This window comes from Aythya marila (assembly GCF_965140915.1).
Source record: "Aythya marila genome assembly, chromosome: 5".
NCBI lineage: Eukaryota > Metazoa > Chordata > Aves > Anseriformes > Anatidae > Aythya > Aythya marila.
The window spans coordinates 46771556-46787872 of record NC_139046.1 but is presented as its reverse complement, the minus strand read 5'-3'; the positions used below and the strand labels follow the sequence as shown (position 1 = coordinate 46787872).

The 16317-nt window shown below is 39.2% G+C and overlaps 1 protein-coding gene across 1 annotated transcript; it reads left to right on the top strand.

Moving 5' to 3' along the window:
- The first annotated feature begins 320 nt into the window (after positions 1–320).
- Positions 321–8246, top strand: DHCR7 (7-dehydrocholesterol reductase). The gene is made up of 8 exons (XM_082760424.1): positions 321–373; positions 1641–1743; positions 2626–2848; positions 3731–3821; positions 4517–4730; positions 5135–5339; positions 6203–6334; positions 6890–8246. Exons 2-8 carry the CDS (start codon positions 1649–1651, stop codon positions 7352–7354), a joined length of 1425 nt encoding a protein of 474 aa, XP_082616550.1. The 5' UTR covers positions 321–373; positions 1641–1648; the 3' UTR covers positions 7355–8246.
- The last annotated feature ends 8071 nt before the right edge of the window (positions 8247–16317 follow it).

Below are 16317 nucleotides of genomic sequence, written 5' to 3'. Positions count from 1 at the left end.
GCAGTGCCTTGAGGAGCAGAGGGGCACAGGGGTGGTTACACTGCGGGATTTCAGTGCTGGGCTGTGGAAAGCCCCAGTGACGGGGCCACCACTGCCCTGCTGCCTTCCAGGCGGCCGGGGCCCCGAGGCGGGGCGGCCGCGGGTGGTGCCGGCAGCGGGACCCCGCCGGGGCCGCCGCTCGGCCCATGGGTTGAGCGCGCTCCGCCAATGGGGTGGCGCGGGGCGGGCGGGAGCGCGGCGCCGATTGGCCGGCGGGGCGGGGAGGGGGCGGGACCTAGCTGGGCGGGGGGGATCCGAAGCGCCTTGGGGGGCTCGGCTCGGCTCGGCTCGGCGAGGCCAGGCGGGGAGAGGGGGCTCCGGCAGCCGCCCGCAGGTGGGTGCCCGCGGGGGGCAGGGGTGTGGGAAGGGGGGCAGGAGCCTCGGGCTGGGGTAGGCTCAGGCGGTGGTGTAGGAAGGAGAACCTCGATGGCAGCCGCGCTGTAAGCGGGGGGAAGGCGTGCGTGCCCCCTGCAGCCTGGCTGGAGGCTGCTCGTCCTCCTCTAGCCGCTGGCGGCTTCGGGAGCGGGGTGGTCGCCGTGCTCCTGCGCTGTCTGGGGGGTTAATGGTGGATCCGGGGGGCTTGCACCAACCCCCAGCTGCTGGCAGGGGCTCTGCGGGTGCTCGGCAGGCAGAGCGGTGCTCAAAACCCAGCCCTGCAGGGTAACCGGGCCGCTGGGTGCTTGGGAGCCCCGAACAGATCGAACTGCCACGAAAAGCCTCAGCCTAGGGTTTGTTTCCTGGCTCGGAGACGAGGCCTGCTTCCTCAGCAGGACTGATAGATCATGGGGAATCCTTGGAAATACGCAAAACTTAACTGGGCAATGCCCTGGCAGCCTGCTCTGAGCTGGCCCAGCTCTCAGCACGGGGCTGAGTTGAATAACTTCACAGGCTTCATCCAGCCAACGTCCTGCTGACTGATGCTTCCTGGTTAAGAGCCTTTCTGTCCTGGCAAAATTACTATCATAAAGCAAAACAGGCACCGCTAACTGGACCAAACTAATATCAACACAGTAGCTCTCCTCTGTCTGCTTTCTCTTGAACACGTTCGGTAGCATTGTCTCTTGATGGGTGTGTTACTAGCGTGAGAAGCCTTGTCATGGAAGCACTTAACACCTGGAATGAGGCAACCTCTGGCTCGCATCTCAGCCAAATGTCTAAAATACTCTGACAGTATTTTAAATGTCTCTGCTGAAGCGTTAGGTGGCGGTTAGCACTTGTGATAACCGAGGGAAGTCAGTCAGTAGGTCAGGGCCATGTTCAGTGATTGCCAGGCAAGGCTGTGGTGATGCAGCTGGGCCAAGGCCGGGCCAGGCCATCAGCCAAGGGATGAAGGTCAGGGTCCGGCCTGGTGAAGGGAACCAGCGTCACACAGACCTGGGGTGGCCAGGCAGGGCCTTGGGGATGAGGCCAGGACAGGACAGAAGGATTTAGGAAAGTTTTCTGTTTTTTTTCTTTTCTTTTTTTTCTTTCCTCTTCTTCACTCCCAAACTTCTTGTAATTGAAAGCTATTTAATTATTTTTAGTAACTTGTATTTCTTTTCAGTAGAGCCAAAAGACCTAGTGAGTACAAGCTGGAATAATATCAATATTTTCTCTCACAGAGAACACCATGGCAGCCCACAAGGAGAAAAACTCTAAAGAACGAAACCACAAAAACATCCAAAATGATACTCAAGCTTCTCAAGTCCAGTGGGGAAGAGCATGGTGAGAGAAGTTGATGACTCTAATTAGTCACTGTATTTCAAATTGATTCTTACGTACTTTTACAGACGTTACATTCTTTTTAATCTTTATTCTGTTTTTAAAAGATGGGTGCATTGACCTAACATTGAAAGCTCCTGGTTAATGAGTTGTAGTAACAGGTGCCAAAGAAGAGTTCCTCAAGGTTTTTAAATATGGAGCTTGCCAGGTGGCTTGGGTTAAAATACAACCCTTCTTGCAAAATGAAAAACAAACCATAATACTCGGTGAAATTTGTAGTTTCTTCAAACAAAATATTTGCTGTAATTTGGAAAACAGGCATCTATCTATGGTACTACTAGCTGATGCCTTCAGCAGCAGCAAGGTTTATGGCTCATATTCCTGTTGTCAGAGTGTGGTTCAAGTATCAGTGGAGTACCATACTGTAGCTGAAAACAGCAGCAGGTGTCCATACAGTTTCTTACCACAGACAGTGGTTCTGGAACATGTTCAGTTTCTGGCTGTTCAGGGTCTATGTCCTCTGTGTTTCCAAGCTTTGCAGAGTATTGTGATTCTATTACCACCTCCAACTGAATACCAGTAGTACCCGTGATTGCCATCAAACATGTGAAGACTGTAATAATAGCGTCCTTTTTGGAGGAGAGATGTTATCTGTTCTGTTGCTCTGATTAACCAGCTTAGGTTTATAACGCTTTGTGGTAAAGTATGTAACGTGCTAAACTTCCTGTCACTGTTTGACCCAAAGAAACATATGTGCTCTAAAAATATTTTCCATTTTCATCCAGTTAGTTTTCAGTGGTCTTTTTAGACTAAAATTGCTTGACTTAATCAGAACTGCTGTCATAACTGAAAGCTGAAAAAAAAATGTTCTGTTTTGGATTACAGGGAGGTAGACTGGTTTTCCTTGGCAAGCATCCTTTTCCTTCTCATGTTTGCACCACTTATCGTGTATTATTTCATAATGTCCTGTGACCAGTACCAGTGCTCTCTGACTGATCCGCTCATTGACTTGCTCATGGGGAATAAACATCTGTCTGACATCTGGAACAAGACTCCTACACTGACCTACACAGCTGCTGGCATCTATATTATTTGGGTTGCTTTCCAGGTATATTATTGAATTACAAACTAGTTGTAGCGTGTGTGCGTACAAGCATGTATCTGTCCATCAGATGAAAGAAGGATGGAACTAAATGGAATACTGTATTTTTTTTTTTACGTAATGGCAAAATAGTCTGTCAGATGAAAAATTTGGGAGTTACTAAGATTATATGGGTTTTAAGCACTCAGGATACCAATTCTGATCTTATGGTGAAAGAAGGCTGCCTCACAAGTGGTGTTCTTTCTCTTGAGTCTCATATAATACTATGCTAAATCATTGTGTGCGGCAGTGAGTCAGGACAGGGAAATGAAACGAAATAAATCTCAGTATTGCTTGTTCTCACAGATAACTCTGTGATACAAGTATTTCATACAATATAAATTAAGATGTTTTAGATAAATGACCTCTACAAGAGTCTAAGATGATGTGGTTAAGATAAACCAGCCATATAACAAAAATACTGATTAACTTTAAATTAACACACAATAAGTATTATCATAAACTAACTGCAGAAGGGATGTATTTTTCTATAGACAAACTCTAAATGAATGTTTATTAGTGATTTTTTTTTTTTGTAAAATATCTTCAAATTTAGCAAACTACTGCTATTGTTTTCCAAATTGGAAAGTTACTTAAGTATAATGTTTTAAAATTAAAGGATAAGGACCCAAATCTAACTAGAAACAGTCCTCCCTCCCCACCAAAAAAGGCTTACCACCATATATGAAAGCTGTCTTTAAAATTGTTCTGTAGCTTGGGCATATTACTGGTCTAAAATCACAACAGCTAATCTAATAATATTTGCTTATCTAATACTTAATTGAAACTGACTGTTATCTTTGGTAAGTGTATGAATTTTTTTGGGTTAATATATTCTGTCACTTCTAGGTGATTTTGTATATGTTTGTTCCTGACTTCTGCCACAAGTTTCTTCCTGGATATGTAGGAGGTGTACAAGAAGGTGCTGTCACTCCTGCTGGTATGTTATTCCTTGGGATGTACCACAACATAATCACACTCTTTTTAAATGATAGCATTTCTGTACGGAGTTCTTAGCAATCTGTATATACCTGCAGGAAACATGGACATAAATGTTTTCACTTTCGATATGCTTATTTCAAACAATAAAACAGAGCAATATTTATCTTCTTTTAGAATAAATTACAGAACTTCTTTCTCCTAAAAAGCTATTTATCACGTAATTAGCTGATCAGTTCATGCTTAAGTAAAATACAGCAAGCACAGTATCAGAAGTGGAAAAATACAGATTGCCGTTGATTTAAAGCACCAAAATTATCAGACTATCACTAGAATCTAACAATGCAGTCACGCCTATTTGAGCCAAGTTAACCTGCAAGACTTGAGCAGAATGTGTGATGTGGGCTAAGCGTGACAGAGGATAACTTGAGAGCTTGGCTGATTGTAGGTGAGATTATAAATCCATCCTTTTGTGAAGAGAGTTAAGAAAAAGCTTAGCCTACAAGTTGCAGCAGAATCTAATGAAACTCAGAAAAGTGCTGCAAGATACTTAACTCGGAGGGTGACATTCAAGGAAGGTAAGCAGAGTAGGTCACTTCATGAGCTATTGACCTCCTGGCTATTGTGTACATATCCTTATTAATAACTGTACTAATGTAACATCAGTAATATTGATTTCTTTCTTCCCTACTTTAGGTGTAGTAAATAAGTATGAAATCAATGGACTCCAGGCTTGGATCATAACCCATGTACTTTGGTTTGCCAATGCCTATTACTTCCACTGGTTCTCGCCTACCATCATTTTTGACAATTGGATTCCTCTCCTATGGTGTGCCAACATCCTGGGATATGTAGTTTCCACATTCGCAATGATAAAAGGCTACTTTTTCCCTACTAATGCTAAAGACTGGTATGTTGTCTTAATAAGAGCATACAAGGAAATCAGACATATAGTAATGTCGAACTGATTCTTGAAGACATGCACCACCCGTTATGTTTCATGCTGCATGTCGTGTGACTGTGCCATCCTTGGTATCACAGATGCATGTGTCTAAATTATGTCTAGCAAACAAAGTTATAGTTGGACTCCTGAAAAGTGATAGCAAGTTTAAACACAATGCTTATGAAGCTACAATTTATCTCTTGTACTGTAATACTTTATTTTGATCAATTGTTACCTTATATTGCATTACATGGTCTTATGATTTTTATTATTGTTATATCAGGCCGCTTAGGAAATTATCTGAAATGTATAGTCAGAATACTAACCATGTGTATTATAACAATATAAATTTTTAATCTCATGCTTTCTAGCAAATTCACTGGCAACTTCTTTTACGACTACATGATGGGGATTGAATTTAACCCTCGAATAGGAAAGTGGTTTGATTTCAAGCTGTTCTTCAATGGGCGCCCTGGCATTGTAGCCTGGACTCTGATTAACCTTTCCTATGCTGCTAAACAACAGGAGCTGTATGGCCAAGTAACCAACTCCATGATCCTTGTCAATGTCCTTCAGGTAAATTTGGAGGAGGAAAACAAGATACCAATTTGGAAATAAAATAGTGTTAAAGTAGGAAAAAGTTCTTGCATTGAAAGCAAACTTAAATTATTCTTCCTGGCCTGAACAATGTCACTTGGTACTGATGCATTGGAACTTGCTTCTTTGGACGCTTTCATTCATTCAGCATGTCACTGTGAATAATCCAGTGTGCTACCACTGGCATACTTATGTCTGTGCCAGCAGATTTCGATATAGGCTTAAATTAAGAGAGATTTTTCTGAGCCTATGCTCTAGCTTGATCTTCAGACCAGGGGGAACAATGACAGGGTTCTGTGGCTTTAGTTAGAGCACAACTGGGGCAGGTTTTTTTTTGAGTGCAGAGCTTTACGTTAGTTATTTATTTGTTTTCCTCAGGACATGCAGAAATGCAAATGTCTCCAACACCTGAAAATAGGCACTCAGTGCTATGTTTTCTCCTGAGGAGTCCCCAAAGTAATAAACACAACTAGTAGTTTGAATTTATTAATATGCATAAATGGAAGGCTGCTTAACAGAAGCTCTGTTCCTACTCTCTGAGAGGCAGGAGCAATAAAATGCAAGTGTGTTTCCTAAGTGTATGTCCTTAAGTAATGCAGCTATTCTCCATGTGCTAATTTATGTTAATACTGCTTTGTATTACTTATTATTGCTTTAGCTATACAGATGTATTATAGATCTCTGCTGATATGTTCCTCTCAATGCCTCTATTTTTTGAAGTGTTAAAATGAAAACACATCAGCTTTGAGATTTTGTTGTAAGACAAAAGAGTAGGTTGACACTGGTAGACAGGATGACAGGTGACAGTGCTGTGTTATTAAAGTAGAATCATTCTGTTTCAGGGTATTTATGTTTTGGACTTCTTCTGGAATGAAGCCTGGTATTTGAAAACGATTGATATCTGCCATGATCATTTTGGATGGTACTTGGGCTGGGGAGACTGTGTTTGGTTGCCTTACCTCTACACTTTGCAGGTAAAAATGTGATACAACAGATGTTTGGGCTAAAAGGAAGGAAACCTTCCAAAACTACTCTTCCCAGCAGAATGATTTGTATTTTAATTTCTTTCTTGATGGTTTGAATGCTAACTAACCATTGTAATAGTCTTATAACAATACACTTGTAGTAGAGCTTACTGTCCCTGCATGGAATTGACGTCTTTTCTTTTGCTCTCCATCTTTTGTACCCCTTTCTGACAGTGTCTGTATATTTTTTTTCTAAATCCTTTCAGGCCCTTTCTGTACTCCTGGATGTTGGGTGTTTTTACGTGTGTCGTTTTATTTTCCCCTATCTCATTTAGTGTGCATCTTCACGACTTCTCCCTTATTCTTGTTTGTCCTGTGACATGCAATTTTGGAAAGAGAGACAGAGGCAATGTAGGAAGCAGAAAATATTTTCTGAAAATATTCCATAGTTTTACTGGTACTTTTTTTCCCTTCCATTTTCGGTCACTGGATGTCGAGGAATTAGTCTGGCATCCTAAAAATGTTTTAAAGTGCAGTACTGATTGTCTCTTTTCTGCTCCCCAGGGTTTATATTTGGTTTACCACCCTGTGCAGCTCAGCACAGCCAGTGCCATAGGGGTCTTGATGTTGGGCTTGATTGGCTATTATATCTTCAGAACGACGAACCACCAGAAAGATCTCTTCCGTCGTACAAACGGCAACTGCAGGATATGGGGGAAGAAGCCAGAATACATTGAGTGCTCCTACATGTCTGTGGATGGGACCAAGTACTACAGCAAGCTGATGACCTCAGGATTTTGGGGCTGGGCACGCCATTTTAACTACACAGGAGATTTGATGGGCTCCTTGGCCTACTGCCTGGCTTGTGGGTTTGAACACATCTTGCCCTATTTCTACATCATTTATATGACTATTCTGTTGACTCACCGTTGCATTAGGGATGAACACCGTTGTTTCAGCAAATATGGGAAGGACTGGAAGCTCTACACTGCTGCAGTGCCTTACCGGCTTATACCAGGAGTATTTTAAGGCTAACACAGAATCTGGGGAAGCAAAAAATTTTTGACACAAAAAGAGTCGATCTGTATAGTTAAACTAACAAAAATTATTTTGGGAAGGACGCTTAATAATGCTTGGGAAAAGAAAAGGTGTCTGGAGAATATTCCTTGATGTAATGAAGGAACATGCTTCTAGTAAGCAGGCAGACTTTAAAGTAAATGAAATAAGGCACTGAAATGGCCTTTTTAGATATATTTGTATTAAAAAAAAAAAAAAAAAGACTTTCACCTGGAACTGTTTTTTTATTTTTTCTTTCTTTAAATTAACTTGGACTTGAAGAGAAGTTGCATGCACTGAATGCATTGCATTCCTGAAATCTCTCCAGTGCTGGGAGGAGGCCTTACCCTTCAGAGCACCAAGGTTTTTGGAACCAGCTGTCAATGAATTAGGAGAGGAGCAAAAGAACTGTGTGTTCAGTTTATGAAAGAAATTTTATGATGTGGTTGCTTGTGACAGTCGTAACCTGTAATTACTAATTCCCTGAAGGAGGCTTTATTACTCATCAATTTTTAAGGGTTGAACGTGGGAAATACTGAGGCTTATCATAAGCCTTTTTTTTTTTTTTTTTTTTTTTTTTTTTGGAAGACTGATATACTTTGATTCACAAATATTTGTGAAAGCTGGTATAAATTGGTATAGCTACATTAATTGCAGTAGGCTAATTACAGTAGTCTACAGCACCAGACAAACATGGTCCATGACCAGCTGGGTATTGTCTTGATACTGAACACAAACTTTCTTGATTAAGATACTAATCATACATTGACTACTTTAGTGTGGGTAGAAAACTTTCTGTCATTTTTGCCTAAAATAACATTTGTAATAGTTTAAGAAATAAATGTGTGGTTTCAATTAAAAAAAAAACAAAAAACTTCTAATTTTTATTTCAGCTGTTTCTTTCCTTGTTACATAGTTACCTTTCCAACTTATAGTATTCCAAAGCAGCTATTCAAAGAATACAACCCAAGGAGCAAATTCAAGGGTGCATAAAGAAAAAATATTAAGAGGGATCAGAATGCCAGCTGTGCCTCCTGTAATGAGCTTAGTAGTCATGTTCACAAATATACAATTAGTTTTTACAGTAAGTAGATAACTAAGTACTGGCTTCTTGTAGAAGTTGCTGGATATGCTGATCTTCATGGCAGATTTGAATGTGATGCGTTGGTGAGTATGTGTTAATACTATTGCAGCATTCCCTGACGGGAAGAATATCACCTTTTGCTAGGTGAAAAACAGGCTCTGCAGACCTAGAGAACAAATGCATCACAAAGTTTGGCTTTGTTTCAGGGCTGGATGTACCAGTGATGAATAGAGATGGAGAGATGCCTTCTTGGAGAAGACTAACTATCATTATTTGGCACCTACTATCTGTAGGCCTCATAACTATTTTATTATTTTGGGGGGTAACATGTTTCAGTACTCCATGACAGTGTGTTTCATGGAGCTGTGAGTAGCTGTATCTGACAACTACTCAAATCCCAAAGAATTCCCATGGAGTAAAAAAGCTGGTTTTGTAATGGCTGGTTAAAGACTTCATGGCTTTAAATTGTCAAATACTGCTTGAAATCTGTATTTAAGCACAATGGACTGATGATGCAACTGGCAGTAGTAAATGTCATAGAAGTGTTCCTATTTACATTTGAAGGTTAAACAGACAAAGTTAGATCCTTCTGTCTGCACAGTTCTGTGCTGGTCTCTATCATGTAGGTAGGTATACTAAGACGTGTGTTGCTTTAAGGGCTGTTAGCATTTTGCATAAGTAATACAGTGAAATAAGAATTTATATAGTTTATAGTTTGTTCTGAACTTCAAAGGTCATTCATTGTAGGTCATCTTCCTACAGCTCCTGTTCTCATTTGAACGTCCAGTTTGGAGGGGACAACACCACTTCCTTGTCCTTTGGAAATAAAAAGCAGAATCTCTGTTGGGTATCACCTGCTACAAAATATTGCAACTGTGTCTGGAAACCTTTTCTGTTCAGGGGAAGTAGACTGTCCCAATTTAATGGTCCTTTTGATGATCTTTGTACCTGCATGCTTGTTCTTGATGCAGTAGCCAATTCAATATGGTGCCTTGGGAGGAGGAATAATGGCTGTAATAATGGCGTGCTCACTGACAACAAATGTTTTGCTGTGGTAGAACATTTGAATGCAAATACTGAAAGAAAAAAAAATCAGTAGTAAGTGTCTTTACTTAAATCGTACATTGTATATAAATCTTAACATCGTACATAAACCTTAACAGTTTAACAAGGGGTGGTGCTTGTAATAGAGTTGATTTGAGAGTACAATTTTCAGAGGAAGGGAAGAGTGTGGGATTCTAGGGCTGTTGGACCCCAACAGTTGCTAGTACCTCATAGCTTTAGGCTGACCCAGATTTTCCTGGAGTAATTAGATGAGTTTCTTTTCTCAACTTGCCTAAGAACAAGTACTTGTATCATTTTCTTGAGTAACCTTGGAAGTTGTACTGACAAATTGCTGTTAATGCCAAGGCTATTTAAATATTGCAAGATAATCTGGGCTCTAAATCACAGTAGCCTTGTACAGAAATCACACTAGCCTTGCACAGCATAGGATGCTCTTCTCACTGATAAATCCCAGATTAGTAGAAGAAATTGCCCGATTTAGACCAATAAAAGCATCAGCATTTTAAAAATAAAATTGAGGAAATTTGAAGAGAAAGGGTAGTACTGTGAATAACTAGAGTATTATGCATTCATATGATTCTCTAAAGCAATTTCTGTTATATGTAATATTTGTCAAAGATTTTTCTGCACAGTCTGACAGTGGAGCATGGAAAGATTTTTATCTGTGTATTTGATGCGGAATTTGCTGCCGCTGATGAGAAGGCTTTGCCCTGTAGATAACCCAGCTGCTGCATGTGAGAATTTGTTGTTGTCCAGATTGTGAAACTCATAGTAGGAAGCAATTAGTTGCAAGGTTTTTCAATCAAGGGGCCATCACTGCATAAAACTCACATCCTATTTGTTGTAAGGATGACAGATTCTGGTTCTTCAGGCTTTCATGCTGTCCATACAGATCTTCATTTATGTTCCATCTGTGTGGCAATACTGTTTGTATTGATTCAGTCTGTATGTTTAACAGGACTATGTTTAATAGGGCATCTGGCTAGAAAAGAGTACTAATTCCATTCAGATTTGCATTTCTTACAAATAAATGATACTTGCAGAAACATTAAAAAAATTAGTCTGTAGGCTTCATGCTGCCATAATATGTAAGCAATGCTCTAAGCAGTATTTAACTGATTTAAACCTTTAAAGCTGAATCATTTTAAAAGACTATTGACTTGTTCGTTATCAGATAGGGTGATGTCTGCCACATCTTGCATTATAGGTATTTTTAAATTTCTTTCCTCCAGAATGCCAAAAAGTATGTCAATATGTATTTTACTTTGGAGAACTTGTGGGCATGTGTTAGATTAACTTTGTTCTGCTATTTCATACAATGCTGTTAATACTACCTATCAAATTTTTAGAGCATATGTCTGTAAAATGTTGGAAATTTAAAATTTACAATATTTGTAAAAATGATATTCATTAAACTCCTTTTAAAACTAATGGAAAAATACAACAAAAGCTTCTGATAGTTACTTGGAGCAGTAAAGAAAATACAAACATGGTACTTTAATGTATTTACTTTGCTTGGACTACTGCAGGAAGAAAAATAACAAAAGCCAATGAGGAGGGTGCAACAGGCTGAGCAAGTTCCAGATTGCCATAGATCTAAGCGGGGGAAAAAATCACAACCTTCTAGTGGATTGGATTGCTCCTGTAGGCCGTAAGTATCTGATCTGCAGATGGCAGGGAGTGGGGGAACTCCAACACATGTGGAGCGGGAGGATGCCTTCCCACATTTAAAAAATCTTGTCACTAGATGGCACTGCAGTACGATAACCTTCCTTATTCCGAAAGGCGGAGACCTGGGTTCAGAAATACTTTTAATTTATAACTCTTCATGCAAAGTTGCAGTTCAGTTTTATTATAATGCAGCCTGCAAGAATGCTGACACATTTCAGTGTTGGACTGTAGCATACGTAATGCTTTAAGGCTTTAAACTTGTAAGCACCTTTTTAAAATCCATAACTTTGTACAACCCAGTGACTTGTCAAAAGTGTTGTGTATAGAATATAAGGAAACTTGATTATTCAGTTCCAGCTTTATTCAGACAATAGCAATACATGCTGTTGCCTCATGGTGGCAGCCACAAAATCTCTTCTGTTCTGAATTACCAGTGTAAATTCACATCACATGCTGCCTTTAAGCCACACCTGCACTGGGCTAACTGAAATATTGCACTATCTTCACTGTAGGTTAAAAGTGATGTGCAATTGAAAATAAAAATGGAATATCATACTTTTCTGCTTCAGTGAATACAGGTGGGAAAAAAAGCTTGAAAATGTGCATGAAATGAAAAAGGAATTTTTTTTTCGAAATTACACATGTAAATTTACTTCATGGTAACAAGAAGTTGTAAGAGTTAGTTAACTTATTCAAGTTAACATTTTAACAAAGATTTTAAAACAAATCTTTATATTGGTTCAAAAGAATTATAGAAGAGTTGATTAATTCACAGTTAAGTAATACATGAGTTAACTTCTGAAGCCTTTTTTGTCAAGCAGGTTACTGAACTAGGTAGAACTCTGATCCAGTTTAGTAAACCTAGATTAAGAAGTGTACAATTTGTTCAAAACTTTAAGTTAAACTACAGTTGTAGCTCTTATGTATGTTTTGTGTACCTGTTTGTTAGGAGTATGGGTGCTTGGGGAAACATTTAAGAGAGCTGTGGTAGCTAGCAAGAAGGTTGTGGTTCTGTTACAGTGCAGAAAGGTAACTGCTTTCAGGACAACTGTCTGAGCATACTCCTTACACTGGCACTCTGAAACTTCCATTTTGCATTATCAGCCATCAGCTGTAAATTCAAAGAGACTGACTATGTGATGTGAATTCATGCTGCTGTGATTAGAGCACAGAACTTTAGGATATAATTTTGACATTGATGTGGACTAGAATTTATTACTGTTGAATTTGATCTTATACTACATGGCAGCATTATTAATGCGGACTTCCCTAATATGAAAAAGCCTCAATTCTCTGAATACTGAAAACACTCAAATGCTGAAAGGACTGAAACCGAATCATTCTTTTATGAGTGTTCTTAAGCGTTGTACTTGAATTACCCAATTTTTCTGTTAAGTATCTTCCTTTGGAAGGTAATATTTTAGGAACTTTAAGTCCAGGATATTTACAGCCTGGTTATGTGAATGAACTCATATAACAGATAGGTTTATTAAGTTTGAATATGTCCTTCTTTGACCTACAGGCAAACTTAGCATGCCAGGAAGTAGGACAGAAGCAGTCCAACAGGACAATGACATTTTTTTTTGCACAGTGTGTAAGTACTTGACTTAGAGAGTAACTAATTTGTATGATGTGGTTAGGACTTTTCTTTTTCTTGGATCTCTTTGGACAACATTGTGCCTACTTGTTTCCTAAGGAGAGCATAGAAAAGAGGTGCCTTGTCCACTGAGTTCTCTTGTTTTCTAGACGAAAACATTCATCAGATTGGGACTTCCCCAACCTTTAAAAAAAATAATAATAATAGTAATAAAAGACACTTCTTTCTCTTGAAAGATGGTTTTATTAGTTAAAATTCAGACAGCACGCTGACAGCTGATGATTTTATTTTAGGTGGTGTAAAGGGAGGAAGAATTTAAATGATCCTTCTGTTGGTAGGTCTTTGTGGTTTTATTTCTGCGGCTCCATAAAAACTCCTTGGACAGCAGAATTAAAAAAAAAAAAAAAAAAAAAAAGGAATTTAGAAGAGAGAAAGTAAGGAAATAGCATTCAGATTATTACCAGAAACCATCTGCCCTCTATTTTTTTCCTTAGACAAGACGTTTATGTGCAAAAGTTTATTGCTTGTACTGTTCCATAAAGCAACATCAAAAGTAATAAGCAGCATCAATAATAATTTAGAAAGCATAATGTTTTGCCGTAACCAAAAAGCATTTCACTATTTAAATTGCAATTTTCATACAATTTGATCTGATTAAATAGCATTCTTACACACAGTTTTCTGTCATTTACCCAGTGAAGTGAATGCAAAATGCTATTTGAAAGCTGCTGAACGCCTACGTATCTCTTTACTGGTTATCTAATCAAGATGGCACTCATCACAGGCACAGTCACTTGTAAAAGGTCCTCTGTGAGGGAGAATGATTGTTTTAGGACTTGTGAAGAAAATGCACTTGCTTTAAGTCTTTCACTCTCTTAAATATTGTGAACAACTGAAAGTTGTTCTTAGTCATGCAAACACTTGAGTTCTTGAGCAAATTTGTTCACCAAGTTATATATACATGAGCTGTATTAACAGTGCAGCATTAACAGCACAGCTTGGCACTGTGTAGAAAGAATATAAAGCTGTTAAGTTCTGGCTCGACTTACTGTCCACAGTAGCTCAGCAACGCCTTTGTTTAAACTTAGTTCATCCCTGTATGTTGTCAGAGAAAATACAGGCTAATTTAAAAGGAAAGAAGAAGTGCTTGCTACTGTATGTTCCAAAATACACAACTACAGTAAAGATAATATTTAGTTTTAAGTGACAATTTGCCTGTCTGCTCTCTAAGAACCAAATCTTGCCTTCTGCTAGGAGCTTTGCTCTAGATTTCAGTAAGGTCAAACATGGCTTCTTTTGTAAAGCCAGTTATAGATACAACAGAAGGAAAGCATTCATTTTTCCTATTTCTGGAAGGCTTTTATATGAAAAGATTGTAGAGGTGAGGGCCTCAGGTAACAAAAACTAAAAGATATCTAACTGAAAATTGCCACTGTACTACCGTAATTACTGCTACCAACAGATGTATTGTCATACAATACCATAAAATCAAGGGCTTTGAGGTTCATTAATAATCTCAGATAGACAGAGTATTATCTGTATTAACTTCTGTTTTTACAAATGCTAACTTCTTGCATGCCAAACTGGCAAATTCTTCAGTTTTATTTTTGCAGTTTTGGGATCCATTACATAGCGAGGTACTGAAATGCTTACCAAATCTTTGTGCTATCCTAGGGCTAACACGCGACTATTTCTTCCTAATCTTCCCCATCATGATTTCTGTATTGAAATCATAAAATATTTTGTGATACCAAACTAAATTAAAGCTCTGAGTATTGATGAAGTAAAGCTACTTTGGTATCTATTTATGTGGCAGTTGTGCATATGGAAGGAATAATCTATATTAACATGTCAACTGGAATTTGATTTCACATTCATTCTGCAGCATCTTGCCTAACTTGTAGGCTAGCATCGACCACATTTGTCCTTTCACAATAACACTATGAAAGCAAGTAGCAGTAGTGTATACTGTGAGTAGCCTTTGATAGCTGTGTTCAGAAATTATTTTTTTGTGGACTCATTCTACATATTCTGGTGGAAGAAGTCTTCTCTGCTTGTTTGCATTAGCTTTCTGTTTTTCACTCCCATGTTGGTAACCATGGAAAACAGCAGATGCCAACAGCATTCACAACATCTTCCTAAATGTACTAGCTTTAACTGAAAAACTCACAAGCACATTTACAGTTTGATCTAATTTAGTCAACATCAGTTATTCTTTCTTTGGTGATTTGAATGTTACATGGCAGATAATTTTTGAAATATTTTAACACCCCAAAATTAACAGGAATGTAGAGATCAAGACACAAAAAACATCTAAGCAAATAATCTCTGATAGTGGAGGGGGGAACGCTTAATTCCTTCCATTCAGTAAACTTACAGGCCTAAACTGTGCAATTCAGGATATTCCAGTGCTAAATGTGGAGTACAAATAGAGATGCATTTTGCAATAGTGTGACTCAGCTGGCACCCTCACAGGCTTGAGGAACTTGATTCTCAGGGCAATGTAGGTGTCTGTGCATGACTTTACACTGGCAGCTTTTGCAAGAGCAAGCACAGAACAGGCACAAAAACTGCTTGATGGGGAATAGCTTACTACTGTATTGATACACCACGCTTGTGAGCATCACGATTCCTGAATGTGGTATTCGGATCCTTCTTTTCTGTTTATGTGAATCCTAACATAGCTGTCTGTTTTCTTCAAGACAGCACATGAAGCTGTGAGGGAGGCTGGACCTGGAGAAGGAAAAAGTAAGGGGGAAGGTAGAAGGAAGAAGCCTTAGAGACAGTAAGTTCAGAAGGTAGAAAGAACAGGAAAAGCAAATAATAGCAAGGTATATAGGAGGTGTGCTCTGAGCAATGTTTACCTATCTCATTAAACAGCTTAGTAATGTATTTAAAATGTTTGAAAATCTCAGCTGAAGTTTATATAATGTGGAAGGCACCATCATCTGTTAGTAAAATGGCAATATCATGGGTATATAGCATTTTGATAGCCCCTCTATCTGTAAGCTACCAGCATTTTTCTCTTTACAGTATTATGGTGATTTTGGGGAAGCCTTGTTAGGGTTTCCAGCATGAGAACTGGGAAGCCTAAAGACTGCAGGATGGTGAAGATTTTTCATTTTTATTTCTAATAAAGAGCAACAAAACACCTGCATTTGAGTTGTGTTTGTGTGTTTGTTTGTTTTCTTGCTGAAGTTTTCCCTTTTCTCAGTTGGGCTTGCATGCCTCAGAAATTTTGGTAGCTGGCAAATTTACTAATAGGACATGAACGTCTTAGAGAACTTAATGAAGAATCATCCCTCTGCCAGGGCAGCAATACCAAGCTGAAAGCAGGTATGAGAATCCAGAGCAGGCTTTCTCGTTTTAGATCAGAAATCCCTGCACATACCCCTACTAACTTATTTAGGTCTCCGTCTGCTGATGCTGCACTGAGCTGGAGATTTTCCTTGGGTCAAAAAGGGAGAGGAAGCAGGAAGCAACTAGGGCATCTTCTGCTCTGTTAACTGACAAGTATTT

Coding starts and splice junctions, on each gene's coding strand:
- DHCR7 (XM_082760424.1), top strand. CDS start 1,649: ATGGCAGCCCACAAGGAGAAAAACTCTAAAGAACGAAACCACAAAAAC. Junction 1,744..2,625: donor GTCCAGTGGGGAAGAGCATG/GTGAGAGAAGTT, acceptor TTTGGATTACAG/GGAGGTAGACTGGTTTTCCT. Junction 2,849..3,730: donor TTATTTGGGTTGCTTTCCAG/GTATATTATTGA, acceptor TGTCACTTCTAG/GTGATTTTGTATATGTTTGT.